Raw genomic sequence first — 27,828 nt, 5'->3', positions numbered from 1 at the left:
TATTTTATTACATTTGAAGGAATCTACACATTATGGTAGTATTTGTTGCCTTTATAACTTTTTAAGAAGAATTAAAAGTGCATAAATGTGCATAATTGTTATGATATTAATATATAACAGAAAAGGAGGTTTTATTTTCATGCAAAATATCATTTATATTTTATTATATAATGTTATTTTTCTTCTTTTGATTTTGAAGTGAAATGTAACCTAGATATGTTTTAGCAAGATACACCCCTTAAAGGGATACTTCACCCAAAAATGAAAATGATCCCATGATTTACTCACTCTCAAGCCATCCTAGGTGTATACGACTTTCTTCTTTTAGTTAAAAAAATATCCTGGCTCTTCTAAGCTTTATGATGGTATATAATGGTAGTGAATGGCACCTTTTTTTTTTTTCTTTTTTCTTTTTTTTTTAAGCCCAAAAAAAGCGCATCCATCCATCATAAAAGTAATCCATTTGGCTCCAGGGGGTGAATAAAGACCTTCTGAAGTGAAGTGATAGGTTTTTGTAAGAAAAATATCCATATTTATATCTTTATAAACTATAACAACTGGCTTCCGGTAATGATCGTACACAAGTCCAGTTCCAGCGGAAGTGTGACCTCTGACCCAACACATGGTGTATTAATGAACGCGGAAGCGAATAGAGCAAAACAAATTCTGTCATGAATTAGAAGTCTACTATGAGAATTTATAAAGAGAAATGTCGGAGGAGTTTGTTGCCCAGCCCTATTTGTTTGAACCGCAAGAGGAGTCTACTCTCACCTAAGCTTATGCTACTCCTACATCCTACATTATACGCTGGAACTCGTCTCTCTCTTGAATGCGTGTATGGTCGTTACCTGAAACCAGTGATTAAGTTATAAATTTGGATATTTTTCTTACAAAAACGCATCACTTCGCTCCAGAAGGCCTTTATACACCCCCTGGAGCCGTATGGATTACTTTAATGATGGATGGATGCACTTTTTGGGGCTTCAAAATCTTGAGCACCATTCAATCCCATTATAAAGCTTGGAAGAGCCAGGATGTTTTTTTAATATAACTCTGATTGTGTTTGGCTGAAAGAAGAAAGTCATATACACCTAGGATGGCTTGAGGGTGAGTAAATTATGGGATAATTTTCATTTTTGGGTGAAGTATCCCTTTAAGGCCACTGGTTACATGTTCATTTTTTTCCCTTTGTTTTGTTTCCATTGACCGTTTCACTCATCTTCCTTCTTCAGTATCACAGTTAAATTACATTTTTTAAAGTTTTTGTTTAATGTTTATATTATGCATTGTCATTTCTGATTGTAATTGAAGTGACACATTAAATTATTGAAAATCTTTTTTCCCTATAAATACATGTTTCTTTCTCATTGATTTAGTGTTTTGCTCAAATGCCTTTTAGCCATTTAGGAGGAAGAAAGAAAGTTGTGGCAAAAGTTTGTTTAGTCATCAGTTCTTCTCCTGCACACCGCACTCCTTAAAAAGACTCCACAGACAAACTAATAACCTAGTGGTAAGCTGTTCCAGTCATCATTATGGTGAGTCCTACTTGTTTACTATAACAGTGATATTTGTGAAACACTTGTGTGGCTTTTTGAATTCGACAGCTGACCTTCTGCTCACCTAAACACTATTAATGTTATTATTTATGCTCGTATTAGAACAGTGATCTTATTATTTGGCATTTAACTACCTGACCAGAGTTTGTTTTGTTTTTCTCGCTTTAAATGGCTGTCCAATTAATGAAACTGTGGTTTTGAGCCAATATTAAACCTGACCCCAGATCAGGGCTGTGATGCTTGATAGTGAAACCCTGGTTACACCTCTTCCTTATTAAAGTTATAGAAACATGCATTTCCTTTGGGTGCATTAGTGATTCTCACTAGTTTCAGAGCCGCTGCACTCCTGCACACACTTATGTGCTGGCTAGGTGAGTTTGGAGAGAAATATCGCTGCTTCATTTAAATGAGTGTCTTTAATTTTGATTGTTCAGTTTAGTTCTTGATTATCTTGATTATACTTGTGTTAATGCAGCAGATTAGAGCAGATGCCTTAGTAGGAATAGGAAATCAATGCTTGAGGATTTTATTACGTTTCTTATTACGATTAATTACTAGTTTTATGATGTGACTGATAAGAATACAATAGTATTGATCATGTAGCTGCATTTTAAAGAAGCAGATGGAGTTCTGAAAAAAAGTGTTTTTCACACTTGTGAATGTAAAGAGACTAGTGTAAAGGCGGGACCCAAAAGGTGTGAATTTACAGCTGTTTTCACAGCTTTTTTAAATGTTAAGAATGTTTTTTTTTTTTTTTATCTGTAGCCTGCTTAAGAAGGATTGCATATTGCTGCATTAATATTAGCGATTATCGTAATAAATATACTTTATTATTTTCTGGAGAAAATGAGTTGTTGACTGTGCAGAACTTGCTATCACAATGCTAGGATGTTGTTTGGGGTTGCTAAAGTGTTCAGAGTGGCTCCCAGTCCTTAAACAATTGTTTTCTTATAACAATCTTCTTTAGAACAAAGTTAAGAACATTCTTAAGGTATAACTTTAAGGCCCCATGTTCACCAAAGCATTTTTAGCCAGCTGAAAACGCTAGGTGCTCTGTTTAAATGCCTATCTGTGAATGCTTGAGAGCGCTTCAGCTGCGCAGCAGTTTTTTTTTTTTTTTTTTCGGTTGAGATGCTTTGTTGCTATGATACGGAATATTGTTACATGCCAGCCCTTTTTAGTTTAGGGGTAATGGCAGGGCAGTAACAAATTTTTGAAGAGAGAGAGAGAGAGAGCGCATAGGAACCTCTTGTCTCCCACCCCAGTAACACACATCCAGAACCAATGAGCTTAAGGTGATATTTATTAAATCAAATGTAAAAGATGAAGGGAAAAACATAAGCTTCAGGAGGGGGTAAAGGCCAACATAACAAAAAAAATTAACTCAGTTTTAATCATAACTTACCTATACATAACCAAAAAGAAAATAAATAACAAATGAACTTGGCTATCTTCCTGACTACATAACCAGGAGAAAAGCAATTTCAAACAAAAAGGGCACCCACCTCCCTACAGGTTTACTTAAAAGAGAACTTTAATTCTGAACAAAAGAGTCTTCAACCATATACACAGTAGCACCAATGGTTAGCACTTGTCATTAACAGAAAACAGAAGAGATATCTTGGGGCAAGAGAAAAGAAGTCCATGTGGCAAGCTTGAGTCTGCAGCCCTCTTCCTCTCCACTTGCTGTGAGACAGTGCTGGCTTTATATGCTGGCTTTCTCCTGGCTGCAGCCGATCAGTGAATCTGAGGTGAATGGGCAGGTGAACCCAATTACCTCTCTCAGAACGGTAGCCGTAGACCTTTAGAGAAAACAAAAAGAAAGAAAAACAAAACACAAACGCACACAACAAATGACAAATAAAATAAAGTCTCAAAACGTAACAATATCCACGGCACTGTTACTTATTACTGATTTTGCAGGTAATTTGTTTCAGACTAAAAATGTCGACACAATATGTATGTGTATGTTTAGAGACCACAAATATTAATTTCTCATCCGTTTTGATCTGTTCTCTGCTTGTTGATGTTGTTGTACAGCAAGATTGTTTACAAATAATTATTTATAAAATTCTTTTCAAGAATTTGAATTCTTATGAATTCTTTGAATTCTCTGACTTAAGAACAAGGAAAAAATTCTTAGGTAAGGTAAGAAAAAATTAAAGGGATGGTTCATCCAAAAATTAAATTGTCATCATTTACTCACACTCATTTCGTTCCGAACCGTAACACTTTCAATCATCTTCGGAACATGAATGAAGATATTTTGCTGAAATCTGAGAGATTTCTGTCCCTCCAAAGGCAGCTACGCAACTACCACTTTGACGCTTCAAAAAGTTCATAAAGAGATAATAAACTAATCCATATAAATTGAGCGGTTTAGTCCAAATTTTCTGAATACACTCGATTGAGAATGAACCTCATTGATTCTTGCTGAAGCTCAAACGTGCTGCGTAACACGAGAATGAACCTCATTGGTTCTTGCTGAAGCTCAAACGTGCTGCGTAACACAAGAATGAACCTCACTGGTTCTTGCTGAAGCTCAAACGTGCTGCGTAACACGAGAATGAACCTCACTGGTTCTTGCTGAAGCTCAAACGTGCTGCGTAACACGAGAATGAACCTCATTGGTTCTTGCTGAAGCTCAAACGTGCTGCGTAACACGAGAATGAACCTCATTGGTTCTTGCTGAAGCTCAAACGTGCTGCGTAACACGAGAATGAACCTCATTGGTTCTTGCTGAAGCTCAAACGTGCTGCGTAACACGAGAATGAACCTCATTGGTTCTTGCTGAAGCTCAAACGTGCTGCGTAACACGAGAATGAACCTCATTGGTTCTTGCTGAAGCTCAAACGTGCTGCGTAACACGAGAATGAACCTCATTGGTTCTTGCTGAAGCTCAAACGTGCTGCGTAACACAAGAATGAACCTCATTGGTTCTTGCTGAAGCTCAAACGTGCTGCGTAACACAAGAATGAACCTCACTGGTTCTTGCTGAAGCTCAAACGTGCTGCGTAACACGAGAATGAACCTCATTGGTTCTTGATGTAGCTCAAACGTGCTGCGTAACACAAGAATGAACCTAACTGGTTCTTGCTGAAGCTCAAACGTGCTGCGTAACACGAGAATGAACCTCACTGGTTCTTGCTGAAGCTCAAAGGTGCTGCGTAACACGAGAATGAACCTCATTGGTTCTTGCTGAAGCTCAAACGTGCTGCGTAACACGAGAATGAACCTCACTGGTTCTTGCTGAAGCTCAAACGTGCTGCGTAACACGAGAATGAACCTCACTGGTTCTTGCTGAAGCTCAAACGTGCTGCGTAACACGAGAATGAACCTCATTGGTTCTTGCTGAAGCTCAAACGTGCTGCGTAACACAAGAATGAACCTCACTGGTTCTTGCTGAAGCTCAAACGTGCTGCGTAACACGAGAATGAACCTCATTGGTTCTTGCTGAAGCTCAAACGTGCTGCGTAACACGAGAATGAACCTCATTGGTTCTTGATGAAGCTCAAACGTGCTGCGTAACACGAGAATGAACCTCATTGGTTCTTGCTGAAGCTCAAACGTGCTGCGTAACACAAGAATGAACCTCACTGGTTCTTGCTGAAGCTCAAACGTGCTGCGTAACACGAGAATGAACCTCATTGGTTCTTGCTGAAGCTCAAACGTGCTGCGTAACACGAGAATGAACCTCACTGGTTCTTGATGAAGCTCAAACGTGCTGCGTAACACGAGAATGAACCTCATTGGTTCTTGCTGAAGCTCAAACGTGCTGCGTAACACAAGAATGAACCTCATTGGTTCTTGCTGAAGCTCAAACGTGCTGCGTAACACAAGAATGAACCTCACTGGTTCTTGCTGAAGCTCAAACGTGCTGCGTAACACGAGAATGAACCTCATTGGTTCTTGATGTAGCTCAAACGTGCTGCGTAACACAAGAATGAACCTAACTGGTTCTTGCTGAAGCTCAAACGTGCTGCGTAACACGAGAATGAACCTCACTGGTTCTTGCTGAAGCTCAAAGGTGCTGCGTAACACGAGAATGAACCTCATTGGTTCTTGCTGAAGCTCAAACGTGCTGCGTAACACGAGAATGAACCTCATTGGTTCTTGATGTAGCTCAAACGTGCTGCGTAACACAAGAATGAACCTAACTGGTTCTTGCTGAAGCTCAAACGTGCTGCGTAACACGAGAATGAACCTCACTGGTTCTTGCTGAAGCTCAAAGGTGCTGCGTAACACGAGAATGAACCTCATTGGTTCTTGCTGAAGCTCAAACGTGCTGCGTAACACGAGAATGAACCTCACTGGTTCTTGATGAAGCTCAAATGCGCTGCGTAACACGAGAACGAACCTCATTGGTTCTTGATGAAGCTCAAATGCACTGCATAACACGAGCATGAACCTCATTGTAGCCATCTATGGAGGGACAGGAAGTTCTCAGATTTCATCAAAAAGATCTACGTTTGTGTTCTGAAGATGAACAAAGGTCTTACAGGTGTGGAACAACATGAGGGTGGGTAAATGATGACAGAATTTAAATTTTTGTGTGAACTATCCCTTTAAGTATGTTTTGGGAATCCGGCCCCTGTTCACTGAAAGCCTCTTTGGGGAAACAAAAATGGTGCTTCCATGACATCACTGTAAAAAATCCCTTTTGAAACCTTTATTTTTAAGAGTGTTGGGTGGGATTCAAACTAGACCAATCTACTTTTTTATGTAACTGACTTAAAGGGCCTGTTTACACCTAGTCACTCAGATTGAATAGCTATCCGATTGTGAAAAGGCCAGGTGTAAATGCCTTCAGGAGGTGCTTTGAGACACACTACTACAGAAACTGGTTTAGTATGAATGCATCTGGTTGTTGAAACCACATTTTACTCCTCCCAAAACAGTAAAAAATAAATGTGTGAGAGTGTGTTATATGACATTATGGCCAGATATGACAGTGCTACTGCAGCATCGCCACAGTTGAGCTCAGGATCTCTTCAGCTACCAGACACAAACCGCCACAAATGAAATGCAAAGTTGGTGTCGCAGACGCTCATCACACAACAATCTTCATTAAAAGTAATGAGACTAAATTATCTTACCAGTGCAGTGATGCTGCTCTCTCTCCTATTGCGGTCTTTGATATTGAAATTAGCTGATGATAAAAAATGCAGTGCATATCTGTTGCTTTCGTCAATGTTAACTCTGCTAAATTTGCATATAGCACAGGAATTGAAGATCGGATTTTGTGGAGACACATTTATGTGCCAAGTGACCAGGTGTAGACCCAAAGTTACAGTATGACTGGTCTTAAAGCAAACATAATTAACTTGTAAGACTTGTCTGCAGTTTATGCACTTGGTCACTGTTTTGACCTCTGAGTGAAAAATATCATTAAATATGTATGGCTGTTTCTTACAATTGCTAAAAGAGACTTTTTCCTCATAATTCTCACACTGTTTTACTTTTGATCTCACAATTGAAGCATTTTCATATTTTAATTTAATCTCAAAATGACCTTTTTACTAAAATTACTGTTTGTTTTGAGAAAGAATCAGGTTTCCATAGGTGTCCCCCTTGGTTGAAATCACAGAGGCCTTGTGCACCATTTAGGTACATTTATGATACTAATATGCACCGTTTAGGGGTAAATAAGATGCAAAGGTATACCTTTTGAAAGGGTCCTGCCCCAGTCACAGCTATTGTACCTTCTTTTCTGAGAATTTATTTTGTGTTAGTTTGTTTCTCATTAAGTAATGTTAACAAATGAAACCTTATTGTAAAGTGTTACATATTTCTCTTTTATATTTGACTTCTTTTAGGTCACTTTAGAAAAGTTGCTTTAACGATAAACAATACTTTTACAGCATTTATTAATCTTAGTTGATTATCTGTTAACATTAGTTAATGCACTGTGAACTGTGAACAATGAACCATCATATTTTTATTAACTAACGTCACAAAAGTTAATAATAAATGCTGTAAAAATAAATTGCTCAGTGTTAGTTCCTGTTAACTAATAACAAGGCCTTATTGTAAGGTGTTGCTAGTCTTTGTTTTGTCTTTGACTTTTTTTTTAGGTCACTTTAGAAGAGTTACTTTAACTATAAACAATACTTTTACAGCAATGATTAGTTTTAATGTTAATTTCTAAATTTACTAATACATATTTAAAATCAGCAGTTATATTTGTTAACATTAATGCACTGTGACATTAACATGTTAGTTATCAACATCTGCAAAGTTACAACGCTCAAAGTTCAATGCAAAGGGAGATATTTTCTTTTAAAGAATTCTTTAAGGACTACAACAAACAGCTGGTAGGGATTACAATGAGCTTCTTCCCGGGTTGGTGACATCACTAACCCTACAATTTACATAAACCCCGCCCCTGAGAACACACAAAAAAGGGGTGAGGCCATGTTATTGCAATACAGTACATAACACAAATGCAATAGCATGTCATGAAAGCAAGATAACAACATAAGTTATAACCGTAATTAAACTAAACTATACCTGTTCTATCTTCGTGCAGCATATATTCTCTGACTCTGTAGGAAACAGTTCCCACACGAGCGATTTATAGATGACAGAATATGCTAATCAATGACTTTAAGATAGTTAACTCCACATCAGCTACATATATTAATCAACTAACCATTCAGAAACGTCCTGTTGCATGTTTTCACTTATTCTCTAGTCTCTCCATAATTGTCCAACTCCGGTTTGAAACAGTTTCTGACATTTTCAGCGAGTCTGCACGAGGTAATCGGCACTGCTAACACGAGCTCTTGAAACTCCACCCTCTTCTTGAGAGCAGCAGCTCATTTGCATTTAAAGGGACACACACACACAAACAGAGCGTTTTGAATCGCACTCAAAAAGTGACAAATTTAACATGCTATAAAAATAATCTGTGGGATATTTTGAGCTTAAACTTCACATACACACTCTGGGGACATCAGAGACTTATTTTACATCTTGTAAAAGTGGCATTATATGAACCCTTTAACTAATGCTAACAAATGAGAACTTATTGTACAGTGTTACCAATGTTTCTTTTCTATTTGACTTCTTTTAGGCCACTTCCACTAATGTACAAGGTCTGAGGTCTCACTTTAACTCACTGGTTGGTGAAAGTATGTATTCCCAACCTAATCAGAGCAGTAGAACTGATGACCAGAATCCACTGTTGGCGGTGAAACTCAGACCTGTGGGCGCAGGCTCCAGGCCTTCTCCTAAACCACTCATGGCCAAACCCAACTTCACAGTCAACTCTTTGGAGACTAGAATCAATCCTCCACTTTCTAACAACAAGGCCAGTGTTGACTCGAGAAGTGATGCTGTTGGAGTGAAGCTGCCCAATAGAGGACAGCAGGAGAACTCGTATACACAACCTCCCACTGCCGGAGCCAAACCCTGGAGTCCTGCCAAACCACCTGTCACGCAGAAACCTGTTCTCTGTAAAGATATCTCTGCAGCACTGGGAACTGCTACTGATGATTTGTCAGTGCCGAAAAAAAAGCTTCTCCCCGCTGTGTTTGCTTTAGGAAAGTGTCCTGCGAAACCAATGAGACCTCCACATGTTAACCTCAACAAGTTCAGAGGGAATGGTAAGACATGGATAAAGCTTAATCTGGTGTGATTTCATTCACATTCACCATGTATGGGTTCATTCTTTTTAAATGTCTGGAATTATGTGAGCATACAACCAAAATACAGAAATACATCAAGATTTCATTTATTTGAATAAAATTACTGTAAAAACAGTTATATTGTGAAATATTACAATTAAAAAGAACTATTTTATTTGAATGTACTTTAAAATGTACTTTATTCCTGTTATGCACATCTGAATCATTACTCCAGTCTTCAGTTACACATGATCCTACAGAAATCATTCTAATATGCTGATTTGCTGCTCAAGAAACATTTCTTATTATTATCAATGTTGATAAATTTTTTTTTTATTCAAAAGAACAGCATTTATTTGAAATAGAAATCATATGTAACATTATAAAAGTCTTTTGATCAATTTATTGACCCCAAACTCTTGAACTTGTTTAAATCACATAAAAATGTCTAAATGTCATTGCGAAAAGTGTCAAAAAAAAAAAAAAAAAAAACATTCCACAAAAAAAGTTTACATGATAAAATAATAATAATCATTTTATTTCATTCAGGATTTTTCAGGATTTTCACAACAATTAAGCACATTTTTCCTAGTTATTTTTGTTTGATGTTTCATTATGGTTAACGTGAAGTATAACAAGTTCCTGGATCAACATCTTTGTTGATTCTGGAACAACATTCAAATCAACCAATCAGATTTGAGGGACAAGTTTACAGTTTCTGTCAAGTTTAGTCTTAAAATGCTTATTCACCTATCATTTCCCTCCGATTTTAGGAATACCTTATGGGTAGGGTTAGGTTTAGTGGGAGGAATAGGGTTAGGACTAAATTTTTGGACAGGAATGTTCTTCCAGGATCAACAAAATATGTTGATCCAGGAACGTGTCTTGGCAAAATCACGGTAACCATGTTGTTATCAAATATAATGCATTCATAAAGTGTGAATTAAGTGTTACTTTTTGGGCCTTCCATATTCTTATCTAAACATCCAAAACCCATTTCCCTGAACTGTGAATTATAATTTTTAGTTAAAAAAAAAAAAGTGATTATATTTACACACTCGTTCACGATTCAGTCTAACTGTTTCACTTTTGTCACTTCATGTTCTGTTTCCATCTGCTGGTTCATCAGTATCCAACACCAACAATCCAGAGGTTGATCCTGAAGTTTTTCCTCTCCCACCCCCACCACCACCTGAACGCCTGATGAACACATCTATGCCTCCACCCCCACCGCCACCGCCAGACTTCACATTTCCACCTGCTCCTCCTTTGATGTGAGTGCTGAAATATCAACAACTATTCTTGAAATACATGCTACATCACAATACATTAAAAATAAAGTGAATTTTAATGTACACAAGACTTACAAAATTTAAAAAAAAAAAAAAAAGTTTCATGAAATAATAATTACTTTTTAGGACTGTCAAATCGATTATCGAATGTGTGTTAGATGTGATTAATCACGATTAATCAATTTTACAGTTTATTAAATCGATTAACATAAAAGTTTGTTATATAAACACAAACTTTTATGTTAGATGTACTGTAATTAATCGCGATTAATCGATTTGACAGCCCTAATTTAATATATTAATTAATTAATTACTTTGGACATTGTACTATAGTAATACCATGGGGGTATCGTAGTGAAGTGCACTTTAAAAAAGGATTTTTCCAAGTTGTAAATAAAACAAAGATTACTGGAGTATGTTTTGCTAGAAAGTACTATTTCAATCTTTCTACTTCAAAATTTCACATTTAATTCACTCTTGTTTGTTTGTAGTTATTTGTGAAATTTACTAGCAATTTCTGAGTTGAAAATTGTTTCAAAGTACAGTGGTGGTCAGAATTATAGACACCCTTGGTAAATATGATCAAAAATGACTGTAAAAATAAATCTGAAGTGTTTATCCTTTTGATCTTTAATTCATAAAATGAGCAAAAATCTAACATTTCATTGAAGGAAAAGAATTGAAAGTGGGGGGGAAATCAGATTATGAAATAAATGTTTTTTTCCAAAACATGTTGGCCATAATTATTGGCACCCCTAGAATTTTTATGAGTAAAATATCTCTGAAGTATATTCCCAGTCATATTTACATTTTTTTAGCATACCGGGGTGATCATGAACATGAAATTGTCCAGCCGAGACTTCCTGTTCCGCGGGAGTGTAAACATGAGGAAACACAAAGGCCAAATTCCCTTAATCATTCATCACAATGAGTAAAACCAAAGAATATAGTTCTGATGTGCAGCAAAAGATTGCTGAGCTTCACAATATAGAAAGTAGCTGTAAAAAAAATAGCTAAAGCATTGAAAATCCCCATTTCCACTATCAGGGCAATAATTAAGAAGTTCCAATTAACTAAAGATGTTACAAATCTGCCTGGAAGAGGACATGTGTCTAAATCATCCTAATGTGTGGTGAGGAGGAGAGTTTGAGTGGCCAAAGACTCTTTAAGGATCACAGTTGGAGAATTGCAGAGATTAGTTGAGTCTTGAGTCTCAGAAAGCGATAAAAAAAATATCAAACAGCACCTACATCGCCACAAGTTGTTTGGGAGAGTTTCAAGAAAAATCCTCTGCTCTCATCCAGAAACAACCTCCAGCATATTCAGTTGTCAGTCAAGACTGGAACTTCAAACGGGACCGGCTTATATGGTCAGATGAAACTAAAAAAGAGCCTTTTGGCAGCAAACCCACCAGATGGGTTTGGTGCACACATGGATAAAAAGTACCCCATGCCCACGGTTAAATATACTGCTGGATCTTTAATGTTTTGGGCCTATTTTTCTGCCGGAAGTCCTGGACATCTTGTTCAGATACATGGTATCATGGATTCTATCAAATATCAACAGATAAAAAAACAAACATCAAAACCAACACAAAAATGTCACTGAGCACAAAATGAAGCTTCTGCCATGGTCTTCCCAGTTCCCTGACCTTAACCCTAAAGAAAATGAGTGGAGTGAACTGAAGAGAAGAAGCACCAACATGGAGCTGGGAATCTGAAGGTTCTGGAGAGATTCTGCATGAAAGAATGATCTCTGATCTCTTGTCAGGTTTCTCCAAACTCATCAGGCATTATAGAAGACGAATCAGAACTGTTTTCTTAGCAAAAGGAGGTTGCAGAAATTATTGAATAAAAGGGTGCCAATAATTTTGGCCAACGCGTTTTGTATATAAACATTTATTTCATAATGTGACTTTTCCCCCCACTTTCAATTCTTTTTCATCAATGAAAGGTTAGATTTTTGCTAATTTTATGAATTAAAGATTAAAAGGATAAACAATGCATATTTACCAAGGGAGCCAACAATTCTGACCACCACTGTAAATCCTACACCAATTTGTTGTGTGTGTTTACCATGGCATTTAAATACCGTGGTACATGAAAATGGTCGTTATGGACTCATAGTTAGAGTTCATATTTCATAGTATTTTCATGGTACCACCAGAGTACTCTTTGTGAGGGAATGCAATAGTGCAATTGCATGTATTATCATTAAAACAAAGATGTGAAGCAGCAATTCAAAAGTAAGCTTGTATTTACTACTGTGTTTGTTCTGCTGTGAACAGGGATCTGACTCTTCAGGAGGATTATTATGATGATACGGACACAATGATGAACAGGACACAGACTTCACTAGGTCTTCATATGTCATTATCCCTGCTGTTCACAGAGAAGTTATATAAACGAGTTTCAAATTATTGTTTGATATACAGTGACCCCAAGTAATGTCTGAATCAATTTCTGCATTAGATTACAAAATATCAGAGATATTGACCTTATTTTAAAGAAAGATCACATGCAATTAGACTTACTCCATTATTAATGCTGTAATTTTGTCTAAGTCCTTATAAAAGTCTCTTTTCTGTTTTAGGTAAAAGCAGCAATGACCCTGAGGTAAAGATGAAATGTTCATTGTGTTTACTTGAACAAGCTGACATCTCTTATAGAGCTGTTTTAAATAGCACATCAACTTCTGTGACACTTGGTAAAAATAGTCTGCAAAAGGAAACAAAGGCATTAACAAGACATTCTGATTATAACAGACTGAAGAAAATGATAGAGAACATAAAACACTGAATTTTTAAGATTAGTTAATTTCTGTGGTCATGTTGTAACTTTTACTGTTGCTGTTTATTTCTTGTGTAGGAGTCTGAAGAGGAGATGTACGAGGATCTTGACCACAACTGGTGAGAGCTCTTATTTAATTGTGCTTGCTAAGACAATAATTATTATTACTCAAACTTAGAATTGGTGATTTGAGAAAACCCCTGAACCAAAGTATTAAAGACTTTAGTTCATAATATGCCATTGTACAAAGTCTTGATTTTGTTTTTGGGGTCTGCTAGAATAGGTTTTCATGCTTGAATGTTCAAAAAACACATTATTTTTCATATTTCTTGCATTGTTGCAGCACCTCTTTTCCCATTCTGTCAGTAACGCTCTGTTTAGTTCCTGTCTCTATGAAGCCCCTCCTTCAGAAAATCACATTGTGCACTGATTGGTCAGCTGGACCAGTGTTTTGTGATTGGTCAACCACTTTGAGCAAGTCAAGTCCCCGCCCCTTACCATAACCAAGAGTTTCAACACACTACTAATTCAACCAGGCCCCACTCCTTTATTTTGCATATGCCTTGGGCAGCAATTATTTAAATGAGGAATATTGTCGTGTTCGTTCCTGAGAGAGAACTCAAAGCTACAATGGATGCATTTCAGGGAGTTCAGAATGAGTTTTTACTAATATAGAGAATAACTCCTGCTGGAGGGACTTTGTGCTTTGTAACTTTGCAGACCTTTTTCATACTCAAACAGCAACATTACACATTAAAGAAAGTTGTAAAATGTAAAAAAGCATAATAGATCCTCTTTAAAGACAGCATGAAATGGAAGTTTTTCTTCCCTATTGTGACGTATATCTGAGTGAAATGGCTTCTCGAACAAGAACAAATGTAGGACGGAACTTGATTTTGTTCATTAGGAATTGATTGGATGGTTGTGGTTTGCTATTGGTGGATCACATGTGAGTGAAAGGTTGTCCCGCCCTTGCACCAGTAAACACATCATCAGAGAAAAGAGATGTCGCTGCAAGAGGGAGGGGAAGATATTTTGATTAAAGATTACAAGGACACACGGATTAAAAAAAGGAAGTACAGGGATAAACCATTTTAATAAATTTCTGAAGAGGATTAGGGCCAAGCAATAATAAAAAAAATAAAACAATCTCGAGATTAAAGTTGTTAAATTTCGAGAAAAAAGCCTAAATAAAATGTTGAGCATAAACTCGTTAAATTACGAGAAAAAGTCGAGATAAAATGTTGAGAATAAAGTAATTAAATTATGAGAAAAAACTCGTTAAATTTCAAGAAAAAAGTCGAGATAAAATGTTGAGAATAAAGTCATTAATTTACGAGAAAAAAGTCATTAAATTACGAGAACAAATTTGTTAAATTACGAGAAAAAAACTCGTTAAATTTCAAGAAAAAAAGTCGAAATAAAATATTGAGAATAAATTCGTTAAATTACGAGAAAAAACTTGTTAAATTTCAAGAAAAAAGTCGAGATAAAATGTTGAGAATAAAGTCATTAATTTACGAGAAAAAAGTCATTAAATTACGAGAACAAATTTGTTAAATTACGAGAAAAAACTCGTTAAATTACCAGAAAAAAACTCGTTAAATTTCAAGAAAAAAAGTCAAGATAAAATGTTGAGAATAAACTCGTTAAATTATGAGAAAAAAATTGTTACATTTCGAGAAAAGACTCGAGATAAAATGTTGAGAATAAAGTAATTAAATTACGAGAAAAAAGTCATTAAATTACGAGAACAAATTCGTTAAATTACGAGAAAAAACTTGTTAAATTTTGAGAAAAAAGTCGAAATAAAATATTGAGAATAAATTCGTTAAATTACGAGAAAAAACTTGTTAAATTTTGAGAAAAAAGTCGAAATAAAATATTGAGAATAAATTCGTTAAATTACGAGAAAAAACTTGTTAAATTTTGAGAAAAAAGTCGAAATAAAATATTGAGAATAAATTCGTTAAATTACGAGAAAAAACTCGTTAAATTTCAAGAAAAAAGTCATGATAAAATGTTGAGAATAAACGCGTTAAATTACGAGAAAAAACTTGTTAAATTTCGAGAAAAAAATCTAGTCAAAATGCTGATAATAAAGTCATAAAATTACGGGGAAAAAGTCATTAAATTACGAGAACAAATTCGTTAAATTATGAGAAAAATGTTGTTAAATTTCGAGAAAAAAGTCAAGATAAAATGTTGAGAATAAACTCATTAAATTATGAGAATAAAGTCATACAATTACGAGAAAAAATAAACAAATTCGTAATTTAACAAATTTGTTCTTGTAATTTAACAACTTTTTTCTCATAATTTAATAAGTTTATTCTCAACATTTTATCTCGACTTTTTCTCGAAATAGTTTTTTTTTTTTATTATTGCTTGGCCCTAATCCTCTTCCGTAATGAATACTGCGATATTTCATTACAAATAAGAATTGTAAGTGTTTATTTTTACATTGAATTTAAACTTCACTCCTCCTTTAATGTTACTTTACTGAGTAATTTTCTACTAACTTGTGAACCGGCACCCATTGTAATAGCAAGTTCTGCACAGGCAAATGCCACTCACATTTTCTTCAGGAAATGTAGTTACTCTTTTGCAAAGGCTGCAAATCAGTTGCTCTTAAATTTTAATATTACTGAAAAAAATGAAAAAATACTTGTGTACTCTGCTAATGTAAAACTCTCCTCTACACAGGCCAGAAAACAACACAGAAACGAAGGAGGAAAAGATGACAAAAGAATCAAAAGAACTCAAGAAAAAGCTTGAAAAAGAAGAGAAGAAACGCTTGGAACAGGAGAAGAAAGAGAAGAAAGAGAGAGAGAAAAGGGAGCAGGAGGCCAGGAAAAAGTTTAAAGTGATTACAAACAGCTCAATGCTGGATATCTCTGTTTTGATATTATGTTGCAGTAAGGGGTTTTTATTTTCACTTTATTTTCATGAATCTCAAATTTTTTTTATTTATTTATTTTTTTTTTTAACATTCAACAAAACTTTAATTCAAAATAAACAAAGAACAAAACGAAAGTAATGCCGGCAGACCCTCGCTGACGTCTGCCGGCCACACAAACATAACAAAACCATAACATAAAGTCCAGGCCTGGTCCTCTCTCGTCCTCCACGGTCGTCGCTCCTCCTTTTATGCTCCCGGCGCTCCTCCGTGAGAGACTCAAGGCCGGTGCGCCTCCCAGGTGATGCTTGTTATCACTTGCGTCACCGGCCTCGCGCCGTTCCCTCACAGCTCTCGCCCGCCCTGCTCGTCACAACTATATTAGGAAGTTGGTCATAATGTTATGCCTGATTAGTCTATATGTATACACACACTGATATTTGGAAAATAAATCAGATGAACAACAACACATGACAAATCACACTGTGTCATTATTTACTGAACAAAAATAAAGCCAAGATTGAAAAGCCATTTGTGACAAACTGAGGACACCCTATGATTCAATTGCTTGTAGAATTTTGGCCCAATCTTCTTTACAGTGTTGCTCCAGTTCATTGAGGTTAGTGTGAACTTTTCTACGCACAGCTCTCGCCACAGCATTTCAGTCAGGATGTGGTTTGGATTTTCACTGGGCCAGTGCAACACCTTTATTCTTTTCTTTTTCAGCTATTCTGTTGTAGTTTTGCTGGTGATCTTCAGATCATTGTCCTGTTACATGAGCCAATTTTGGCCAAGCTTTAGCTGTCGGACTCACATTTGACTCTAGAATACTTTGGTATACAGAGGAGTTCATGGTTGACTCAATGACTGTGAGATACAAAACAAGCCCAAATCATCAGCCCTCTTGACTTTTTTGACGAGGTGTTTTTTCTGATATGCCATGTTTAGTTGTTGCCTAACTTAACTTACTAACATTATGACCAAACATCACCAAGCTTTCTCCTGGCAACCCTCCCAAACATGCCTTACTTGTCCCGTCTTTTTCTAATTGTACTCTCATGAACTTTAACATTTAACATTTTAACTGAGGCCTGTAGAGGTGTAGTTCCTCACTTTATAATGATGGAGTGCAAATTGTTTGGAAATGGCTGTATAACCCTGCCCAGATTGATGGCATCAACATTTGCTTCTCTAAGATCATTGCTGATGTCTTTCTTCTTGGCATTGTATTAACACACCTGAAGGCTCCAGACCAGCAATCTGCCAGAACTTCTGCTTTTATAGAGGTGATCACACTTGCTGCTGATGATTGATTGTTTAAAGGCCTTTGAACAATAATGGTGTCCTAAGTTTGTTACCCATGGCTTTTCCATTTTAGCCTTTTTTTTTTTTTAAATAAATAGTGACACAGTGTGATATGTCACTTGTAGTTCATCTGAGGTTTTATTTTCCATACTGTATGACCTGCCAAGTATCACATGAATGTATATACATTGCTCAAAAAAATTAAAGGAACACTTTGAAAACACATCAGATCTCAATAGGGAAAAATAATATGCTGGATATCTATACTGATATGAACTGGATAATGAGTTAGGAACGAAAGGATGCCACATCATTTGATGGAAATGAAAATTATCAACCTACAGAGGACTGAATTCAAAGACACCCCGAAAATCAAAGTGAAAAAATGATGCAGCAGGATAGTCCATTTTGCTGAAATTTCACTGCAGCAACTCAAAATGGTACTCAGTAGTTTGTATGGCTCCCACGTGCTTGTATGCATGCCTGACAACGTCGGGGCATGCTCCTAATGAGACGACATATGGTGTCCTGGGGTATTTCCTCCAAGATCTGGACCAGGGCATCACTGAAATCCTGGACAGTCTGAGGTGCAACCTGACAGCGTCGGATAGACCAAAACATAATGTCCCAGAGGTGTTCTATTGGATTTAGGTCAGGTGAGCGTGGGGGGCATTCAATGGTATCAAATCCTTCATCCTCCAGGAGCTGCCTGCATCCTCTCGCCACATGAGGCCTACTGGACCAGCGTTGGGTCTGACAGTGGAGCCAAGGATTTCATCCCGATACCTAATAGCAGTCAGGCTGACATTGTCTAGCCTGTAGAGGTCTGTGCATCCCTCCATGGATGTGCCTACACAGACCATCACTGACCTTCCACCAAACCGGTCATGCTGAACAATGTTACAGGCAGCATAACATTCTCCACGGCTTCTCCAGACCCTTTCACGTCTGTCACATGTGCTCATGGTGAACCTGCTCTCATCTGTGAAAAGCACAGGGCACTAGTGGCGGACCTGCCAATTCTAGTGTTCAATGGCAAATGCCATTCGAGCTCCACGGTGCCGGGCAGTGAGCACAGGGCCCACTAGAGGATGGCGGGCCCTCAGGCCACCCTCATGAAGTCCGTTTCTGATTGTTTGGTCAGAGACATTCACACCAGTGGCCTGCTGGAGGTCATTCTGTAGGGCTCTGACAGTGTTCATCCTGTTCCTCCTTGCACAAAGGAGCAGATACCGGTCCTGCTGATGGGTTAAGGACCTTCTACAGCCCTGTCCAGCTCTCCTAGAGTAACTCCCTGTCTCCTGGAATCTTCTCCATGCTCTTGAGACTGTACTGGGAGACACAGCAAACCTTCTGGCAATGGCACGTATTGATGTGCCATCCTGGAGGAGTCCTGCTCGTGCAACCTCCTGTAGGGTCCAAGTATTGCCTCATGCTACCAGTAGTGCCACTGACCCTAGCCAAATGCAAAACTAGTGTAATACAGTCAGAAAAAATGAGTAGGGGACAAAATGTCAGTGGCCTCCACCTGTAAAACCATTCCTGTTTTGGGGTTCATCTCATTGTTGCCCATCTAGTGCACCTGCTGTTAATTTCATTAACACCAAAGCAGCTGAAACTGATTAACAACACCCTCTGCTATTTAACAGATAAATATCCCAGGAGTTTAACTGACTTGATGCTGTTCTCTGATTAAAAAGAGTTCCTTTGAATTTTTTTAACAGTGTATGTGTGTATATATATCATCTCTTAAACAACCATTTAGGAAGACACATCATGACCATATTCCAGGAAGAAAAAGCCATGATTCAAATTGAGAAAGAATGGTTATGAGGAGCATGATAAATCATTTTCACACATGAATTGGCACCTCTGAGTCCAAACCTTAAATTCATTGAAAGTCTTTGGGATGTGCTGGAGGAGACTTTACAGAGTGCTCACCTCTTGCATTGTCAACATAAGATCTTTTTATTTTTGTCAACAAAAATGTTCAATCATTTCTGCTTGGATAGATCAAGGGTACGATTGAGGTAGTTGACACGGTGAAGGCCACAGTGGACCACAAAGGTGGGAAGAACAAACTTCCACTGAAGCAGGGAGAGACCATTGAAATTATCCGCAAAAAAGACAACCCCAAGGACTACTGGCTTGCCAGGAACACTGAAGGCCACTGTGAGTTCATCTGCTACACTACATTGGATTTACATACAAAGTATAGGCTGATATATCCTGTTTAACCGAACATGCTCAGTCTGTATTAGATTGAGGCATCCTGCTTTGCCTCAGCTGCTATTATTGTGTTGGTGTGTTTTTCATGTAGATGGTTTTGTGAAGCCTGACACTCTAGATGTGGGTGGTGAGGCAAGACACGCACAGGATGGACAGGAGGTGTACGATGATGTAGGCGGAGGTGATGAAGTCAATAAGTAAGAGAGTAACTAGTACACGGATTCAGATTATTAACATGATTGAGGTTCACTTATTATTTATATTTAACTAAAAATCATCTCTTTTTTTTCAGTCTACCAGATGGTAAGCCATTGCATTATACATTTAATAAATATAAATGAAAATACCATTGCAATCATTTACTGAGTGTCAAGTGAAGGAAGCGTAAAATGACTTTTTTTGTTTTGTTTTCCCTTGTTCATAATTTTCCAATGTGACTACTGACAGCAATTGAATGTGATGATATTTATGAGTGTGCAGATGATACTCAAGCTGATTTCAGGTAATTTCATTTTTCATGTACAAAAGCACTTAATACTTGACAAAAACTGTTATATGCATCTAAGCAATTAAAGACCACAATTTTCAGTTTTCTTTTAATTAACTTTGTTACTCTTTTGTAATACTTTTATGGGCACTAAGGGTACATTTTAATTGCCTGATAGCGCCCATAGAGTTGACTTGACAGGTTTATATACTGTATGTGCATCTTCACATGAGATGTGACCTTTACAGTTCAGTTATTATGCTCATGGATTACATATTGAAAATCCCTAAATTTAGTAATAATTATCAGTTTAATAAGAAATTAAAAAACTGATTTGGTTTGTATATAAGTATGTGTATATATACATGTATGTATGTATGTATGTATGTATGTGTGTGTGTGTATGTATGTATGTATGTATGTATGTGTATATATACATGTATGTATGTATGTATGTATGTGGTATGTATGTATGTATGGATATATATACGTGTATATATGTGTGCGTGTATATATGTGTGTGTGTGTGTATATATATATTTATATATATATATATATATATATATATATATATTTATCTATATAATATATATATAATATATATAATAAAATGCATTAATTTGATCAAGAATTCAGTAAAACGGTAATATTGTGAATTATTTTTTAAATAATTGTTTCAGGATTATTTGATCGAGCATTTATTTGAAATCTTTTATAATATTATAAATGTATTTACTAGCTACCACTTTTGATCATTTTAATGCATTCTTACTGAATAAATGTATTATTAACCATATTATTAAATAAATTAATATAATCATTATGTATTTCTAAATTTGGGGGTTTGAGCTTGTCATATATAATAAATAATTTTTTTTTTAAATTATAAAAATGTTTAAAATGTATATTATACATATATTTGTATATAAATACATGTTGATGAATCATATAAAATGTAAAAATAAAAAAGAATAGTCATTTATATTTATAGTAAAACAGTAAATTTTTATATAAAAAAAAAAAAACTAATCTGTGCAGCTTTCACTTTGATAGGTGACAGGCTAAAGTCCCCTTTTTTTTTTTCTTTTTTTTTTAAATATAGTTTACATTTTAAAGCACCTTTAACCTTTGTGAAGCGCATATGTGACCCTGGACCACAAAACCGTTCATAAGGGTCAATTTTTTGAAATTGAGATTTATACATCATCTGAATAAATAAGCTTTCCATTGATGTATGGTTTGTAAGGACAGGACGATATTTGGTCGAGATACAAATATTTGAATATCTGGAATCTGAGGGTGCAAAAAAATCTGAATACTGAGAAAATCACCTTTAAAGCATTAGATCACTTTCAAATGAAAATTTCCCCAAGCTTTAATCACCCTCAAGCCATCCTAGGTGTATATGACTTTATTTTTTCTGGTGAACATTATCGGAGAAATATTAATAAATATTCTGATGCATCCGAGATTTATAATGGCAGTAAGTGTTACCAAATGAGTATGAGCTGAAGAAAATGTCTCGATCCACATCCATCCATCATAAACATATTCTACATGGCTCCGGGGAGGTTAATAAAGGCGTTCTGAAGCGAAACAATGCGTTTGTGTAAAAAAAAAAAAAAAATCATATTTAAAAAGTTATGAAGTAACATATCTAGCTTCTCCCAGACTTCCGTACTCAACGTACAAAGAAAGTGTAAAACTCTTGCAGTTCAAAAAGCTTATGTCCTGCGCCTTCCCTATTCAACTTACGGAAAAAGTGTAACTGACGCGACGCCAGTTTACACTTTCTTCGTAACTTGAATAGTCGTTTGGTAATGCTTACTGCCATTATAAAGCTCAGATGCGTCAGGATATTTATTAATATTTCTCTGATTGTGTTCATGAGAAAGAAGAGAGTCATATATATAGTACACCTAGGATGGCTTGAGGGTGAGTAAAGCTTGGGGTAAATTTCATTTGAAAGTGAACTAATCCTTTAAAGTTGTCCAAATGAAGAACTTAGCAATGCATATCCACTCACAAAAATACATTTTTAATATATTTACGGTAGAAAATTTACAAAATATCTTCATGGATTTTAATTTGGACCCATACAATAAAATATACCTGTGCGACTTATGACTGGTTTTGTGGTCCAGGGTCACATATATAGTGGATTTACTATCAGTTTTCTGTCATTTTGCAGCTTCCCCCCTCCACCCCCCCTTGGGTTTAATGGTGTGGGTGAGTAATACTTCACTTTAACTGCACATTAATATAATATTAATTTAGTATAAACACAGCCATATTTATAATCCAATAGCACTGTATTCCATTTAACATTTAGAAATGTATAAAATGTAACGAATGCTCACTCCTACTGCATATATTGATTGAGTGTCCCTGTAGCTCAAACAGTAGAACATAGGTTTGATTCCCTGGGAATGCATGAACAAAGAAAGTACGAAAAAAGTATGTCTTGAATGCATTATAATTCACTTTGGATAAAAACATCTGCCAGATACATAAATGTAAATGCTCCACTCAGAGCCCCTAAGATCTTTTTGGTTTATGCCCATCAGATATCACTGATGATACGTATGATGATGTGAATCCAACAGACTTCCCTTCACCTCCTTCTCCTGACAGGTTAGTTCATTCATGTTACAACTGAAGAACAGCGGACACAAATTTTCATCGACATGTTATTTTAGGAGAAATGGCAGCAAGGTTACTTTAAAATAACGACTTTACACTTTGGCCTTTTACCTTAAGACCTGCATGGTCTAGAATTTAAATTCCTATTTTCCTTGAATCCTTGAGTTTTGGTGTGTTTAAGTCGTCTTACGAAGTTCATATGTATGAGTTGGGAAGTTGTAAATAAAACGTCATGTGCGTTCAAGTCATTGTTGTCGAAGCAAGTTGGCAGTGTGCCTGCTCGGAATTAACTATACAAAAAATATGTTCCAGAAAATGAAGAACAAAGAATGTGCCTCAGGTTTGTTTTGCTTTTTTTATGTCTTTAATTAATTTATGAAACCAGCCACTATAAACTTTATCTTTGCATATTATATTGTATTACAATGCTATCACATTTTGTGCAGGCAATTACTGTAGCTTATTTTGTCGTAAATAAAAGAAGTCTGACAATGTCACTTCTAAATACCTAAGTATTTGTCTGCCATGTTTCTCATTGACACATCCCCAACTCGTAAACATTGGGACTTTCGCCGAGCCCCGCCCCCCGTTGCTTTGTCCGACAAGCCGTGGCGCTGTCACTCCACACGCAGTGAAAAATACATCGTGGAACAAAGAGGATACTGACCACACATCGACAGACAAGACAGAGCAGGTTACTTATGATATTAAACAAAGTCCCAGCTTTCAAACCGTGTAGTTATTAAAGAAATTCAAACAATAAAAACCGTTTTGTTGCTCTTTAATGTGTCGTGACCATGGTCGTGACAGATTGCTGTAGATCCTCAGCTCAACCGCTCGTAAAAACCGATCATCTCTTCCTATTAGTCCATGAACATGAGAATGAATGATGTTTCAAACGCGGAAAGACGTCAATACTCACCATTTTTCAAGTTTAACTCCACCGAGGTTAATCTTTTAACTACTGGCTGCTTTGTCGGACAAAATGGCGGATGCGGCGTTCTGATTGGTTAGATCGCTTGTCAATCAAACTCCCGGCGAAAGGTCAATTATGACTTTGTGGTGGCGTTCATGTAAGTACAACTCATAAATACGATCTTTCCGACTTGAACATGCTATTTTAACCATTTCTTTCTTCAGCTTAAAGGTTATTTCACCCAAAAATGAAAATTCAGTTATTAATTACTCACCCTCATGTCGTTCCACGCCCGTAAGACCTTCATTCATTTTCGGAACGTAAATTAAGATATTTTTGATAAAATCCGATGGCTTAGTGAGGCCTGCATTGACAGCAAGATAATTAACACTTTCAAATGCCCAACCTTAATGTTATGAAGTGACAAGAATACTTTTTGTGCGTCAAAAAAACAAAATAATGACTTCATTCAACAATATCTAGTGATCATGAAGCTTCATGAAGCTTCGGAGCTTTACAAATCTTTTGTTTCGAATCAATGATTTGGAGCATGAATCAAACTGGCAAAAGTCACGTGATTTCAGTAAATGAGGCTTTGTTACGTCATAAGTGTTTCGAAACGATTGATTCACGATCCGAACCACTGATTTGAATCAAAAGATTCGTAAAGCTTCGAATCTTCATGAAGCAGTGTTTTGAAATTGCCCATCACTAGATATTGTTGAATAAAGTCATTATTTAGTTTTTTTGGCGCACATAAAGTATTCTCGTCACTTCATAACATTGGCGTTGAACCACTGTAGTCACATGAACAGTTTTAAATATGTCTTTAGTTGCTTTCTGGGCATTGAAAGTGTTAATTATCTTGCTGTCAATGCAGGCCTCACTGAGCCATTGGATTTTATCAAAAATATCTTAATTTGTGTTCCGAAGATGAACGAAGATCTTACGTGTGTGGAACGAAATGAGGGTGAGTAATTATTAATGGCATTATTTTTACTTTTGGGTGAACTAACCCTTTAACATAAAAGAAGATATTTTGAGGTAACCAAGCAGTTGATGGACCCCGTTGACTTCCATAGTAATTTTTTCCATACCATGAAAGTCAATGGGGCTCATCAACTGTTTGGTTACTCAAATTCTTTAAAATACCTTCTTTTGGGTTCAGCTAAAGAAAGAAATTCATGCAGGTTTGGAACAACTTGAGGGTGAATATTTTCATTTTTTGGGTGAACTATCCCTTTAAGTGATCCACCTTAAGATTTTCACCCGTTGAACAATAAAAATGGCAAAAATTCCCTAGCAACCATTCTGAACACTTTAGCAACAGCTTCCTTTCAACTTCAAAATTATGTCCGTGAGTTTTGCTCCACTCATTTGTAAAAAAAAAAAAAAAAAATCATGTTTGTCTTTTCTTTTTTGTTTACTGCAGTTTTCCAACATTCAGCTCAACAAGCAAGACAAACGAGATGGACCCAAAGAAAAAAAAAAAGTTTGAGAAGGAGGAGAAAGAGTTTAGGAAGAAGTTTAAAGTAAGACACACGCTACGTTGACTACTGGTGTGGAAGCGGTCAGTGAAATGAGTCTAACCCTTTTTTGCCTCTTCTTGCAGTATAATGCAGAAATCAAAGTGCTTTATCAAGCTACTGTCCTCCAGTCACTGTCTATAAAGAAGTTTGGTAATAAAGACCTGCCGATAAAACCCGGAGAAATGATTGACGTGATAGTTCACCCAGTAGATGACAAAATCATTGGCCGTAACAGCGAAGGGAAATGTGAGTTGGTTGAGGAAATAATACCTGTGCACATGCACATAACAGCAGAAGAGGAAACTGATATTAAATAGATACTCTCTCTGTTTCAGTTGGCTATGTGTCGACTGCTAATTTGGAGCAGTAAGTACAGTCTTCCTGTTCAGTTCTATTTCTATTCTGGTGCGTATTTTTGCAAGTAAAAAATTTATGTTTCTATCGCACCTGTAAATAGCTCTTGATATCATATACATTGGCTGACCAGTTGACCACAACTTCATATTTTCTGTCTCACTTCCTCTCCTCTCTAAGGGACGGATCTGTTTATGATGATGTTGGTGATGGTAAGCTTTAACTTCCACAGGCACAGATGATGAATATGTATTTAGTTTATATTCTTTTACTGCAGTTATATTTTTCTACTTTCTCTTGTATGTTACAGACTGCATCTACGACAACGACTAAGCATGGATCAACTCATCTAGCATGTGTTTTCATCACTTTGAACATCTTTATTTCATTGATCCTTTCAGAAAAAACAATGTTTTTTCATTGTTTGAGAATTATATATATATATAGTGGATATTATACATTGAATATAGTGACCTCTGTAGGAATAAAGTCGTGTTAAAAAAAACTCTGTATTTTTTTTTATGAATTGAATGTTTTGCTCTAACTAAAATGTAAAAAATATACACTAGTGAAGCAACATTGGAATTGAAATGTACAATTAAAATAAAATGTTTTAGACATGGGGAAATTTTTTTAAAATTAATAGAGATATAATATATAATAGTGTTATAATATTCAAATCTTAACAAACCACATACCTTTTATAATTATATATAGTGCTCTCTCTCTCTCTTTCTCTCTCTATAGTGCTTAACAAATTTTAAGATTTGTGCCACAGCTGCCCTAAACTAACAGAATTGGTGATTACCAAAATTATTTGACCAAAATCACCATATTTCATGTTTTTATAATGGTTAATCCATGCCAGTGTGTAAACTCATGAGTCACAGTAGTTTTTCTAATGCAAAAATATAATTATTGTTGGGATTTAACGGATTCAAAGATAGATTCACAAAGCAAGTCTTTGGGAACAACTAGAAACTATTTGGAAGTCAATAACAACAGAAACAATGGCAGCAAGAATGCAAGATATTATCAAGGCCAAAGGAGGCCTCTATATATATATATTTTTAATCCCTATCTTTGTGCAATCTATTTTTTTATTTTTATATATATACACAGTGGGTACGGAAAGTATTCAGACCCCCTTAAATTTTTCACTCTTTGTTATATTGCAGCCATTTGCTAAAATCATTTAAGTTAATTTTTTTCCTCATTAATGTACACACAGCACCCCATATTGACAGAAAAACAGAATTGTTGACATTTTTGCAGATTTATTAAAAAAGAAAAACTGAAATATCACATGGTCCTAAGTATTCAGACCCTTTGCTGTGACACTCATATATTTAACTCAGGTGCTGTCCATTTCTTCTGATCATCCTTGAGATGGTTCTACACCTTCATTTGAGTCCAGCTGTGTTTGATTATACTGATTGGACTTGATTAGAAAAGCCACACACCTGTCTATATAAGACCTTACAGCTCACAGTGCATGTCAGAGCAAATGAGAATCATGAGGTCAAAGGAACTGCCTGAAGAGATCAGAGACAAAATTGTGGCAAGGTACAGATCTGGCCAAGGTTACAGAAAAAATTCTGCTGCACTTAAGGTTCCTAAGAGCACAGTGGCCTCCATAATCCTTAAATGCAAGATGTTTGGGACGACCAGAACCCTTCCTAGAGCTGGCCGTCCGGCCAAACTGAGCTATCGGGGGAGAAGAGCCTTGGTGAGAGAGGTAAAGAAGAACCCAAAGATCACTGTGGCTGAGCTCCAGAGATGCAATCGGGAGATGGGAGAAAGTTGTAGAAAGTCAACCATCACTGCAGCCCTCCACCAGTCAGGGCTTTATGGCAGAGTGGCCCGACGGAAGCTTCTCCTCAGTGCAAGACACACGAAAGCCCGCATGGAGTTTGCTAAGATGGTGAGAAATAAGATTCTCTGGTCTGATGAGACCAAGATAGAACTTTTTGGCCTTAATTCTAAGTGCTATGTGTGGAGAAAACCAGGCACTGCTCATCACCTGTCCAATACAGTCCCAACAGTGAAGCATGGTGGTGGCAGCATCAGCATCATGATGTGGGGGTGTTTTTCAGGATCTGCAAGGAGGAATGGCAGAGGATCCCCAAATCCAGGTGTGAAAAACTTGTTGCATCTTTCCCGAAAAGACTCATGGCTGTATTAGATCAAAAGGGTGCTTC

The 27,828-nt window shown here is 36.4% G+C and overlaps 1 protein-coding gene across 1 annotated transcript; it reads left to right on the top strand.

Moving 5' to 3' along the window:
- Positions 1-1,486: 1,486 nt before the first annotated feature.
- On the top strand, positions 1,487-26,736 carry LOC137034944 (FYN-binding protein 1). Its single transcript, XM_067408189.1, has 19 exons — positions 1,487-1,535; positions 8,632-9,163; positions 10,314-10,458; positions 12,764-12,834; positions 13,069-13,091; positions 13,344-13,384; positions 15,972-16,131; positions 19,482-19,641; positions 19,790-19,895; positions 19,991-20,001; positions 20,146-20,200; positions 22,377-22,414; positions 22,580-22,642; positions 22,753-22,819; positions 25,177-25,276; positions 25,357-25,519; positions 25,609-25,639; positions 25,808-25,839; positions 25,938-26,736. Exons 1-19 carry the CDS (start codon positions 1,533-1,535, stop codon positions 25,958-25,960), a joined length of 1,824 nt encoding a protein of 607 aa, XP_067264290.1. The 5' UTR covers positions 1,487-1,532; the 3' UTR covers positions 25,961-26,736.
- Positions 26,737-27,828: the final 1,092 nt, after the last annotated feature.

This window comes from Chanodichthys erythropterus, chromosome 13 (assembly GCF_024489055.1).
Source record: "Chanodichthys erythropterus isolate Z2021 chromosome 13, ASM2448905v1, whole genome shotgun sequence".
NCBI lineage: Eukaryota > Metazoa > Chordata > Actinopteri > Cypriniformes > Xenocyprididae > Chanodichthys > Chanodichthys erythropterus.
The sequence above is the reverse complement of the archived record's forward strand: the minus strand, read 5'-3'. Positions and strand labels throughout refer to the sequence as shown.

Excerpts from the sequence above, each read along its gene's own strand:
- LOC137034944 (XM_067408189.1), top strand. Across the intron at positions 25,520-25,608 it reads CCGTAACAGCGAAGGGAAAT|TTGGCTATGTGTCGACTGCT; the intron begins GTGAGTTGGTTG and ends TCTCTGTTTCAG. Across the intron at positions 25,840-25,937 it reads TTATGATGATGTTGGTGATG|ACTGCATCTACGACAACGAC; the intron begins GTAAGCTTTAAC and ends TGTATGTTACAG.